General features: G+C 51.8%; 1 protein-coding gene across 2 annotated transcripts in view; it reads right to left on the bottom strand.

Moving 5' to 3' along the window:
- BICD2 (BICD cargo adaptor 2) overlaps positions 1 to 12,333 on the bottom strand; it is a 54,122-nt gene extending 41,789 nt beyond the window's left edge. For both annotated transcript variants that reach the window (XM_020883134.2, XM_020883136.2), the window contains exon 1: positions 11,956 to 12,333. In XM_020883134.2, the coding sequence (XP_020738793.1) occupies positions 11,956 to 12,195 (240 nt within the window). In that variant the 5' untranslated portion in view covers positions 12,196 to 12,333. The remainder of the gene's footprint in view (positions 1 to 11,955) is intronic.
- Positions 12,334 to 12,984: the final 651 nt, after the last annotated feature.

Raw genomic sequence — 12,984 nt, 5'->3', positions numbered from 1 at the left:
CAAGGGAGCCATCAAGGGAGCAGGGCATGAACTCAGGGCAATCAGTCCCGGGGATAGTAGGGAACAGGTAGGAAAATAAAGTGCTGGGGCTACCCTGAGACTTGCAACCTTCCCCACAGAAAACCACCCTAGGGCTGGTGCTCTGTCTTTTCAGTTCACAGATGCAGAGAGCTGGGCTGGGGAAGGCAGGGTTCAAACCCCTGGGGAAGGCAGGGTTCAAACCCCTTGAACACATTAGTGCAGGCCAGGGTGGTGGGGGTGAGGTGGCTTCTCACACAGGGAAAGTGGGTGTGGCAAGTGGGAATGCAAGCAGGGGTGCACACAGGGCAGCCCATGCCTGGCAACTGAGTCTCTGCCTCCTCAATGGGGTATAGGCCTAGAGCCGGCAATCCCAAGCCCGGCAAATGACTGGTGCTCAGTAAATATACGTGAAATGACTGGAGAATAGGGAGGATGTGGGGGCACTGCAGAGGGTGACAAGCCCACATCAGCAATGGGTGGACAGGGACAGCAGTCCAGTGAATGGACAGGTAGTAGGGATGCTGGGTGAGGCTTGGTGCTTGCGGGAGCTGGGAAACGGGCCTTGCAGGCATCTCCTCTCTATCTCCCCTCCCCAGCCAGCAGGAGACACACCCCCAGTGACTTGGCAGCAGGAATCGCTCTGAGGCTCACCCCTCTCCCTGGGTCTGCCTGTGGCTTATGCACATTTTCCAGGACCAGCCCAGGGCAGCTGGTGGCCCACCACCTAGCCATGGGAAGCAAAGAGGCAGGCTTTCCCGCCAGCACATGAACACAGCCAAGGGCTTTCCTGGGCTCTGACTGTGTACCAAGGTAGAGAGATGCAATTAAATTCTGCAACCACAAAAGTGCAGAATGACAGTCCACCCACGTGACCAGGGAAAGTTCAGATCCCTAACATAAGCTGCAGTGACACGATGGGTTTCTTAAACTCATCGTCCCACTGGGATCCTTCCAGAAGTATGAAAACTTCTGATGGCATGTCCCACCCTGTTTTGATCTTTCTGGGTGTGGTCAATGCTTTGGAATTTCTGAACGTTCCCAGGTGACCCTGGCATGCAGGAAATTCAATACACCACACCGGCTCCACATGGGCCTCCACTGGAACCAAGTCAGCTGAGACACCAGAAACAGACCCATTCCCCACACAGGCCCTCACAGATCTGCAAACCTGCACAAAAGGACCCCATGTGTGCTCCATGAGAGACCTCAACTCACCTCCCTCAGCCAGCTTTTCCTATCTGCTCTTACCTTCCACTCCAAGAAGGACCTATCCCAGACCCACTCCCTCTTCTCTAGCTCACAGGTTTCCAGAACAGACAGGTGGTGGCAGGCATGGCCCCAGGCCCCTAAGCATTTTGGGAGGCAGCCTGGGAAGGCCTGGCTACCACCCAAAAGAGACAGAGATGGGTGTGAATCTCATCTGATCTTCACAAAGCCATGCAAAGCATAAACTTAACACTCACATCTCACAGGTGAGCAAACCATGGTTATGCTAAGTCAGATCATTCCCCCGAGTGGCACCACAGGGCTTCTCACTCCAAAACCCACTTTACTTCTTTGCAGCAAAGTAGTTCCCAGAACTGGGGTGTCCTGGGAAAAGCAAGATGTGCTGGAGAAGGGCTGGTTTGAGGGTGGAGCTGGGTTCCAAATTGGCCCAACAGCCTCATCTGGCAGGAAGGCAGTAAGGCACCTGGTAAGGCTGCACAAATCCCCCTGCAGGAGAGAGTGGGGCCTCCTGGACATGGGGGCTCCACCTGGGAACTGCAGTGGAACAGATGCTGCAAGCACACCTGTATACACCCTGTCCGGCAGACAATTCTCATCCATCAGATCAGCATGCCATGGCCCACCCTTGTCCTAGATCCCCTCCAAAGGCCTAGGAGGGGCACGTGTGTGACAGCTGTTCTCCAATGGCCCGCCCTCCCCACTGTGTGGCTTCCGGTCTCAGTTTCTCATCAGAGCATCTGCACACTGGCTGTAGGGATCAGAAGAACTGGACTCAAGGATCGGTGCCCACATAGGGAACACCCCCACTCCCCACGTCCGTCCCCCCGGCCACATCCATCCCGTCACCAACCACAAACCCCAGCTGCCCTGGGCAGTGTCCAAACACTAAGCTGCTTTTAGAAAACTGAGAATCCACTCCTGGGCAGGAGGGATTTAGCCAGAATTGGGTGTCATTTAGAGAAGATTACACCCTAATTGCCCCAATGTCAGCAGACAGGCTTCTGGCCAGCTGAGCCCTGTAGTTGGTGGCAGTCCCTATAGACCCTGGTTCATCTGCCAATCCTGGGTCCTGGACAAGCTCTTGTCTTCCACGGCAGCTGGCTGCCAGACACAAACCTCTACTGAATGGCTTGCAGTTGGGGGGAGCTGTCCAGCTGCCATCTGTCCCACGCCTCAGAAGACACTCAGCGTGCAGCACAGCCAGGACTATACTGGGCTGGAAACACCAGGAGAGTTGAATGGGGTTTCTTACCTCATCTCTAATCTCAACATGTCTTCATATTATTAGCGCCATTTAGGAAGAGACATCCAACAAGGCTCACAGTCAGCAAGCAGCCAGAGACCCTGTAACTCAAGTCGTGTTCCTGCCAAGAACCCAGAGGTCTGCAGCTCTGGGGACGAGAGTGGAGCCTATGGAACCGTGGGCATGGCTATAATGATGATTCGATGCTCATATCTGCCCTGGAAGGTAGATGGGCCTGTTAGTAGCTGCAGCAAGATAAGATGAAAGGTCTTGGCCAAGTGTCCCCCATGTCCAGCATTCCATCACAATCACCCTTGCAGGGTAAATCTCAGATACCCTGAGGACCAATGCCACTAAGGACTAACACACCCTGAGGAACTGAGGATGCTGACTGCTCATGAAAAGAGGTGAGAACCGGAGGCTGAGCTGGCAGCTGAGACCCTATACTGAAGCCAGGTACCTTTTCCCTCAGCCTTGCCCCTCCACCTTCCACATATCGAGGTCACCCAAAGAGTGAGGCTGCAGAGATTCTTCCTGTGCTGTGACGCACACACACACATGAACACACGCACATACATGCACACACAGTTCACTTCATCATAGTTCAGGCACGAGAGCTCACTGTCTTACACAAGTGACTCATCCTGGACACCATCCAGTAGATTACCTGGGGCCACTGCTCAGCCCAATCACAACAGCACCAACATTGTTTCAGGTTGCAGCAGCCACTGTGCAAACTGCAGCCAAAGAAAGTGCCATGTCAGACCCTGACCCTCCGCCTGTGCCTCTGGCCCAGGCACTCTCCCTTCTCCAAAGCCTCACAGCCTTCTGTGGGTCGTGAAAAGAGAGATGTGATCCAGACTTCAACCAACACAGGCACAAAGGGCCATCCCACAGTGGAAGTGAGACGGATGCTGAGAGAACAGGAAGGAAAAGAGGTGTACTTGGCAGTGAGTCTGCGGGAGATGTAGACTTGGCAGCCTGGCATGTGGAGCACCACTCACACCAACCATAAATCTATCATGGGTCCCGAAGACCTGTCCTAAAGATGGTGAAGAGGGGGAGCGGGCATGGGGAAAGCCTGGCATCTTTAGGGTGGAGTTTGGCCCTAGCACCACAGGAAGGGCCAGACCTAGAGGCCTGGCAGGCTAGAAAGGGGCTTACACAGGTGGTGAACACCTGAGATAACAGAGAAGGCATCTGAAGCCCAGAAAGGAACACATCTGTCACACTTTTGGAGGGACCTGGCAGCCAGCTTCTGCCTGTGGGGCAAGCAGCTAGTAAATGCCCAAGTGGGACTCAATCCCACTGGTCTGAGCAGTGACTGAGTCCACACCTCTCCCCTAACTCCTGAGTCAAATGCATAAGGCTAGTAGGTTAGGCAACTCTCCAGGTGGATTCTCAGGGGTAAAGACAGCCCCAGCTGAACTGCTCAAACAGAAGGGAACGTGGACCATCTTAAAAAGACACAGAGATGTCTCACTTCTCATCTTCTATCAAAAACATAACCAACTGTACTAGTGATTTTTGTTTTTAACAATTTGCACTCTATTACTTTTCCTCAAGATTAAAAAAAAAAAAAAAAAAAAGACTATCGATTGATGATGACCAGACCAGCCCTGCCAAGGCAGGACTGAAGACCCAGGCCAGCAGACGCCATCCAGTTGTGCTGAGTCACACAACAAAAAACACAGGCCTTAAGGGGAAGATTCGCCACTAACATACAAAGGACACAAACCTAACAAAATCAGCAACATACAATCAAGAGAGTAGAGTATTGGAAAAAGGATAATTGCACAGATCAAGAAAACAGAATAGAACTCCCAGGAGTAGACCCACACACATAATAGGCAACTGATCTTTGACAGAGGAGCAAAAGCAACTTCATAAAGAAACTACAGTCTCATCAACAAATGGTGCTGGAACTTGTACATCCATGCGCAAAAAAAAAGAATCCTGGACAAAGACTATATACTCTTACAAAAACCAACCTGAAATGAACCAGAGATTTAAGATCTAAATAAAAAAGGCAAAAATTATCAAACCTCTAGACAGAAACATAGGAAAAGATCTACATGACATTAGGTTTGATGAGGACAATCTTAATATGAAAGCAAAATGGCACTCAAATTAAAAACTGCTCTGTGAAAGACACTGTTAAGGGAATGAAAAGTCAAATCACTAGGTTACAAATTTGAAAAGTAGGACTTGTATCCAAAATAGATAAAAGAACTCTTAAAATCTATAATAAGAAAACAAATATTTCAATTTTAAAATGAGCAAAAGATCAGAACAGACACCTCAACAAAGAAGATATACAAACAGCAAGCAAGCACATGAAAACATGCTCCACATCATATGTCAGCAGAGAAATGCAAATGAGAACTACGAGATGCCTCCATACACCTACTCTAGTAGATAAAAGTCAAAACACTGGCAACGCCGAACGCAGGTGAGGAGACAGAACAACAGGAACTCTCATTCACTGCTGGCAGGAATACAGACTAGTACAGCATCTGCAAGGCGACTTCTTACAAAACTAAACATACTCTTACCCTATGATCCAAAAAGTTGCATACTCTTTGGTGTCTGCCTAAAAGAGTTAATAATTTATGTCCACACAAAACCTGCACATGGATACTTTATAACAGCTTTGTCAGCAAACACCCCCAACTGGAAGTAACCAAGATGCCCAGTTTGAATGGATAAACAAACTAAGGTATATCTAAACAATTCTGTGACTTTTTTAAATAAAAGGAGCTATCAGGCCATGAAAACACATGGATCAATTTTAAACGCATGTCGCTAAGTGAAAGAACCCAATGTGAAAAGGCTACATGCTGTATGATTTCAATTATATGACATTCTAGAAAAGGGAAAACTACAGAAAAAGTAAAGGATCAATGGCTGCCATGGGTTCTTTTTGGGGGGTGGAGCAGTGCTGAATAGGTAAAGTACAGGGATTTTATAATGCAGTACAACAATTCAGTAAAGCAACTATGAACCGAACAGGGAAATCCAAACGCTGACCAGATAAAAGACAACATTAAGGCATCACTGTTAATCCTGTGAGGTGTAAAAATTAATCTGTGACTATGTTTTATTTTTTTAAAAAAAGTTATCTTCTCAGCACAACACATCAATGTACTTACAGAGGAAGGCACAGAATGGAGACTGCCAAAGCTGGAGGTGCCAAAGTGGGTAGGAAAACATGCAGGCCAATGTCTCTGCTCTAGTTGTGCATAAAACATCCCCTCAAGATGGAAACCCTTTAGGAGGGGAACTGCTTTCAAAAAGCAAACCCATAAAACTCAAACCACAACCATTATTTCACATGATATAATAGACTGGACGTGCATAGCAGCTTCCAAACCCATGGAAATCTTCATTATCTTCATCCAGTTGAATGAAACATACTTTACTGTAACTCAGAGACTAACCCCAAACCCTGTGTCTCCTTAAAAACAACTGTTATAGATGCCCAAAGCACTTTCTGGTTTTTATAATACCATATGTATCTCAAATACACATATAGGAAGAAAAAGCTGGCAAGTAGAAATACCCAGTAGTCCTCCATACATATTCCATAATTTCTATAGAGACATGCTCATTTCTACTTTTTGATCTTGATGAAAGTGAAAGAGGATGTATCATGTGAAACTGATGTTTTTGAGTGAAAAAGCTGGCTTAAAACTCAACATTCAAATAACTAAGACCATGGGACCTAGTCTCATCACTTCATGGCAAATAGATGGGGAGAAAATGGAAACAGTGACAGATTTTATTTTCTTGGGCTCCAAAATCACTGCAGACAGTGACTGCAGCCATGAAATTAGAAGACTCTTGCTCCTTAGAAGAAAAGTTATGACAAACCTAGACAGCATATTAAAAAGCAGAGACATCACTTTGCCAACAAAGGCCATCTAGTCAAAGCTATGGTTTTTCCAGTAGTCATGTATGGATGTGAGAGTTGGACCATAAAGAAGGCTGAGCACTGAAGAACTGATGCTTTCAAATTATGGTGCTGGAGAAGACTCTTTAGAGTCCCATGGACAACAAGGAGATCAAACCAGTCAATCCTAAAGGAAATCAACCCTGAATATTCATTGGAAGGAGGAAAGCTGAAGTTGAAGCTCCAATATTTTGGCCACCTAATGGGAAGAGCCAACTCACTGGAAAAGACCTTGATGCTGGGAAAAATTGACGGCAAGGGAAGGGGACAACAGAGGATGAGATGGTTGGATGGTATCACCAACTCAATAGACATGAGTTTGAGCAAACTCCAGGAGACAGCAAAGGATAGGGAAACCTGGCATGCTACAGTCCATGGTGTCGCAGAGTCAGTCACAACTGAGGGACTGAACAACAGCAAAAGTAAAGGAATAACTTTTTAAAACATACTAAGCTCTAAAGAAAGCAGTCTTCTCCTCCTTAATGCCATCAACTACCTGATGCCAGACTGTCCGTTCAGCCACATGTCCCTGACACCCACCCTGCTCCTACAGCCCCATCTGTCAGCCCATCTCCCTGGGCAGAGCAGAGCCAAAACCAAAAGGTTTGATGCCCAGAACAGCAGCTAGAAGGTCACACTGGGCACTCCTGGCTCTGGGGAGTAGCTCAAGGGGCCACACTCCAACAGTGGACAATATGGGGCCTGAGGCCCAGGAGGGTCTCATCTAGCCTCTGCCCACTAGCCACTTTCACTTCACTAAGAAACCAAATCTTTCTTTACCTTCAATGTGTGTACCGGCCCTTTATCCAGTGCACAAATGTGGAGAAGCGGGTCTGACTGAAGAGTGGCTGCCCCAGGCTGACAAGGGTAAATTGATCTCCCACTTCACAGGAAGGGGCTGGGCTCCCTGAGCGGGAAGGCCCAGAAGGAGTCTGTGTCCGCCTTGCCATAGCTCTCTCGGAGGCAGCTGCTCAAACACAAGGAGCCTCAGCCACTACCTGCCAAGTGCCCCGGGGACACTGGCCTGAGGGCAGAGCCATTCCTCTGGGGCCTCATAGCTCCTGAGGGCCCAGGCAGGGTGCAGTTGCCCCCTTGGAGCCAGAGTGCGGAAACCACAGCCCTCGACAGCACATGGAGCAGCTCCTCGCCTGCCCAGGCAGCGCCACTCTCAGGCCTGGCCTCCCTCCTGCACCAGTCATGGAAAAGCAGCTCCTTCTAAGTGCGTCCATCCACCTGCCCAAAGCCACGCCCCACAAGGCTGAGGGACACAGCTGCTCACCCACCACGGCCTGAAGGAAAACAGATTGCCAGGTGACATGGTCTCACGAGTTTTTAGAAGTGGCAGAGCCCTCAGGATTGCTCCACAATGCCCACCAGGCTCAAGCTCTACAGGCAGGCAAGTGGGGAGTGCCCAGCGATGTAGACACAGCGGGCCACGCGGTCACTGCCTTTGGATGCTGGAAGCTGCCTCTCCCAACAGTCAGATCCCTGGGGGCAGGGCCACCACAGCACCTCCAGGACTCCCTGGAACTTAACTTCTATCCCAAGTCAGGCTTCTCCATGCCAAAGCAGACTGCCACAGAGCTGGCCCTGAGAGGCCCACGGGACTGCCAGAGCCTCCCAATCCCCAACGGCTCTCTGCTCCAAGTTCTAGGGTGGTATCAGATAAGTGGGATCCTCACAGGGTTTGGCCCAAATCAGGACTTTTCCTGTCCCAAGATAAACACGTGAGGAGGTTGAGCCTTGCACAGAGGATTCCCATTACCTTCCTGCCTCCGCATGTTTCCACTCTCTTGGGGACAGGTTGCCTGGGCTCACAGTCTCGAGTCAAAGTCAACTTCTTGGTACCTTGGTTTCCACAGGAGTACAACAGACATAATAGGGTAGTGACCCCAAAAGTCAGAATGAGGACTGCAGGAGTTGGTGGGGCACAGGGAGGCGAGAGCCACTCATCAACAGGTGTGAAGCCTGGGCAGCAGCCCTCACATCACCCTCCTCTGGAGCCAGCTCACGGCTGGAACTTCTACAGACTTAGAGAGGAATCTGGTGCCCAAGGACCACTTCCAATTTGGTCTGAGCTACTGGACCTTCCTCAGACACTCACACCCATCCCTACCTTGGTTTCCCCATCCTCTGAGAGAGGAAATTATGATACAAGAGAGATGGGAAGAAGGAAGCAAAGAGGACAGTGCAGCTGCTCTCACCAGCTCTGCCACAGTTTTCATGCGGCTGCTGAGCCTACAGGATGAGAGGGATACCCAGGTGGGCTCACCTGGGAGCTGGGCTCAGACAAGTCCAGAGGAGGCTCTGAAAAGCATCCAGGCCTTGAAGGGCAGGCAGGACTTCCAAGATCCAAGACTGGGAAGAGGCAGGGATAGTGAGGGCCACGAAGGCAATCAGGAGGCAGGGGAGCAGTGCAGGCTGAGCAGGCCAGAGGCTCAGGCTGCCCTCCAGGAGATGCAGTGGGGCCACTCCAGACCCTGCAACGAGTAGGGACAAGGTGATGACAGGGACAGCAGGGAGGGTATCCAGGCTTGGGTGAGGCAGACGGAAGAGAGAAGCTGAAGATACCAGCCAGCACACACTTACTGTGTGTGCTTACTGAGTAAGCACTTACTTTGTGCCAGGCACCAGTCCCAGCCTGTGACAGGCTGCAGCTCACCAAATTCCACCCCTGGGTTCCCTGGGACATAAGTATACTGCACAGTCAAGATCCTGAGGTAGCACAGAAGCCAGCAAGGACACCCAGACCTTATCTTCCTGCTCTCTCTGGAAGTCGAACGAGGATGGGGCTGAGACTGCGCTAGGATCCCCACCACTGGCCCTCACATTCCAAACCAAACCCTCACATTCCAAAGAGCTACCCACTCCCGGTACCTACCTGAGCCCTGCAGGCAGCAACTGTCAGTCCAGTACCCCTGCCCTCCTCAAACTGCAGCTGAGGACACAGAGCAAGATGTTCCATGGCCACTAAGGACAGGAAACACCACATGGCTGACCAAAATTTATCCGATTCTCTTCCCCACCATGGTGGGGAAGGGACACAGCAGAACTTGGGACAGACAGGGCCCTTACTAAGCCAGGCTCAATCACCAGCAAAATGGGCCATTGGTACCCCTCCTCCCTAATACCATGTTGTCAGCAGGACATGGACACACATACACTTACCAAATGAGAAAGGCCAGCACCACTGCCCTGCACAGGACACTCTTCAGGTCTGGTCACAAACCCAGTCACCTGGGATAGGCCAGTCAGCTTTCCTCCCTCAAGCCAATATTATCTACAAATGCTAAACAGGAATACAGGTACCTCTGTGGCACGATTTGTTAGTAACTGAACCCACTTTAGTTAAAGATATAAAACTTTAAAAAGAATGAAGATGGCTCATCTCTCTACAGGAGAAAAAAATAAAATTAAAAAAAGATCCAATTGATATTGTCGCCTTAAATTTTTATTTTTATTTTTTTCAAATTATCTTTATTTATTTAGCTGCACTGGGTCTCTCTGAAGCAGCATTTGGGATCTAGTTCCCTGATCAGGGATCGAACCTACACCCCCTGCACTGAGAATGAGGCGTCTTAGCCACTGTACCACCAGGGAAGTCCCTAAATCTTTATTTTTTAAAATAAGAGTTAATACTTTGAAGTATAACAATACAATGACTTAGAGAGGCTGACAAGAGCCTAGGCTGACATGACTTTGAGTAAACTGATGTGAGCTTTCTGGCAATATCTACTGAGGCTCTAACGCACCTTCCTCTAGCTTCGGCTGAGACTTCCATCTGAACAGACTCTGAGGGGAGGGGCTGGGGAAGGCCAGGCTCCCCTCTGAGCTGCAGAGAAGGTGAACGAACCTAAGATGCTCCCACTTCATTTTCTCAAGACCCCTAAGCCTCCCTCCATCATTTCCCTACCCCATACACCAAGATGAGGTTTTGCCAGAGGGATTACATATCACCTCTCTAGTAGATTTAGTGCCAGATAAGGCTGGCTTGGAAGAGGTATCAATACCTGCTGACACATACAAGACCTTGAGTTGAAGGAGCTACACAACCATCCTCCTCGGGCACCCTATCTGTCTTCTACAGGTACTAACAGGGCACTTGTTCCACTAAGCAGATTTAAGTACGTTCATGCATTAACTCCCTTCACTATCAGAAGAGGACCTGACTGGTCTCCTGAGTGAGGCATGTAGACTCAAAACACTCCAGGGACCTGCCTGAGGCCATCAGGAGCAGGCTGCTGGGAGGTGGGCAGCTGGAGAAGCAGCAAATGTGGTGGATCCTGAGACCAAGGGCCAAGAGCCCACCTGGACAAGGGAAGAATCAAGTAGGGAAGGAGAAGACTATCTCAGACACTGACAGGCTAAATATCTGACACCTTCTCTAGCCTTTTAAAATATCTCTCAGATGAACCCTTTCTGGGTGAGATGGTGCGGTGGGAGAAGGTTCATACTCATAGCCCCATCACCAGTAAGGGGCTAGACCTGGGTCCAAACCTGGGTGTCCACCCAGAAAGCAACTTCTCCCTTCCCACCCCTACAACAAGGCTGGGGAGTCAAGAAGGACTGAGATATGAAATGGTGTTTAAAATCATCTAAGAGAACCACTTCAGGGAAGGACTGCCCAGTTTTACCACTGCAAGATTTCTTGGTAGCCGAGTGATCCAACCTGTTCATCCCAGAGTAAAAATATCACAGGAGAGATAAGCCTACACCTGCGACAAAAATCTACAGACGTGTCCCTCAACTTTGGGAAAGGGCCTGGATGGGCAACTAGGAGAGGAAGGGGACAGAACACTGTATCCCAGAGAAGTAACCAGCAGGGTGGTCAGAGAGCCGAGCATGGGGAAGGCCTGTGGGATACCCCCGCCAGCTGTGATGGCCACATGCAAGGCAAGACCCCAACTTGACCCTTTCCTGGTGTCCCGGCGCTCACACAAGACGCTGAAACCGCTGAAGGCAGCTGCGCCCAGAGACCGGAGATGATATACATAGAAATGTTGGAGACACAAGCCTGGTGTTTCCTAGTCGGCCACCTGCATCCATCCCACGTTCCCATCCCCCCTACCCGAAAAGTCAAACGCCGCAGAGGACAACACCCCCACCGTGCCCGAGACCTGCGATCAAGAGCAGAAAGGCTGACCACCAAGCTCCACCGCAGCCCTTGACGCGGAGGCCAGGGTTTCTAGAACCCAAATCGCCCACCGCACCTAAGGCCCTTCATCCACCGCAGGGCCGCCTCCGGGACGGCCAAGCACAGTGACCCTGGGTGCCCCGGTGTTGGTCTGGTCGGCCCGGAGTCAGCAGTCGGCTGGTGGTCGACCTAACTCGGGGTAAGTGGTCAGTTTGGCCTGGGTCGGCGGCTGCCTCGGGGGGCGCCTTCTTGGCTCGGGTCAAGGGCCGATTCTGGGGTCGGCGCGGAGGTCAGCTACGTGGGACGAGGGATCGGATCCCGCGTCGGAAACGGCCGGGGGGCGCGGAGGGCGTGGCGCCAGCCGCCCTTGCTCCTTACCTCCTTGAGCTGCTCCATCTCGCCGCGGATGGCCTCGTAGTCCACCTCGAGCTCTTCGAACTGCAGTTTGAGTTGGTGCTTCTCCTCGAGGACTGCCAGCCCGTACTCGGCCGCCTGGATCTTCTCACGCGTGGTCTCGGCCAGTTCGTGCGACAGCCGCTTCACCTCCGCGCGCAGCCACTCCGGCTGCGCCTCCATCACGAGCCGCGCGTACTCTTCTTCCTCGGACGGCGCGGACATGGTGGCTACGGCCCGAGTCGCACCACTCGGTCCGTCGGAGGCTCAGAGAAGACTCCTGTCCGCCGCCGCCGCCCCGCCCGACGGCAACCCGGCCGCAGCCGCCGCCGCCGCCGTCGCCGCCGCGCAGCCGCAGTGAGCTCGCGGTCGCGCGGGGCACTGTGGGGGCCATAGTCCCGCCTGCGGCAACTACAAGGCCGGTCGTGCCCCGCGCCCGTCTTCCCCCGCCCGTGATTGGCCCGGGCCGGGTCGGGCGGCCCCTTCCAATTCCGTAGTCTCCGCCGCCGCCGCGCGGAGCATTGTGGGGGTCGTAGTCCAGTCGCTGCGCCGACTACAAGGTCCGTAGTTCCCCACGCCCTCCCGCCCCCGCCCGTGATTGGTCGGCGCGTCAGCCGTCGCGGAGCCGGAAACGTGTTTTCCGGTGCCAGCCCCAGGGCCTGGGAGACGGGGGTCGGTGGCTAGGTGGGTCGCTGGGGAGGGTTCGCACTGCGCTGGGCAGGGGATGGGTGGAGCGGGCCACCGGTATGAGCTACCAGAGGTGGAGCGCCCGGAGCGTCGGGGAAACCGCGGGCCGGGTGGCGGTGAGGACTGTAACCTGCTGGTTCGGGCCTTAGCCAGTGGTAGAAATGGTCAAACCACTAGCAGAAGAGGCGCCTTCCATCCAGCTAAATACGGAATGCCGCGTGCGTGTTTCCTAAGAATTAGGCATCTCCATTCGCTCTACAGTGATCCAATTCAGGACCGTCGACACGGACGCTGCCTCGAATCCAGCATAGAGTCCTTGCGCTTGTA

Source organism: Odocoileus virginianus, chromosome 31, assembly GCF_023699985.2.
Source record: "Odocoileus virginianus isolate 20LAN1187 ecotype Illinois chromosome 31, Ovbor_1.2, whole genome shotgun sequence".
In the NCBI taxonomy this organism is placed as follows: domain Eukaryota; kingdom Metazoa; phylum Chordata; class Mammalia; order Artiodactyla; family Cervidae; genus Odocoileus; species Odocoileus virginianus.
The sequence above is the reverse complement of the archived record's forward strand: the minus strand, read 5'-3'. Positions and strand labels throughout refer to the sequence as shown.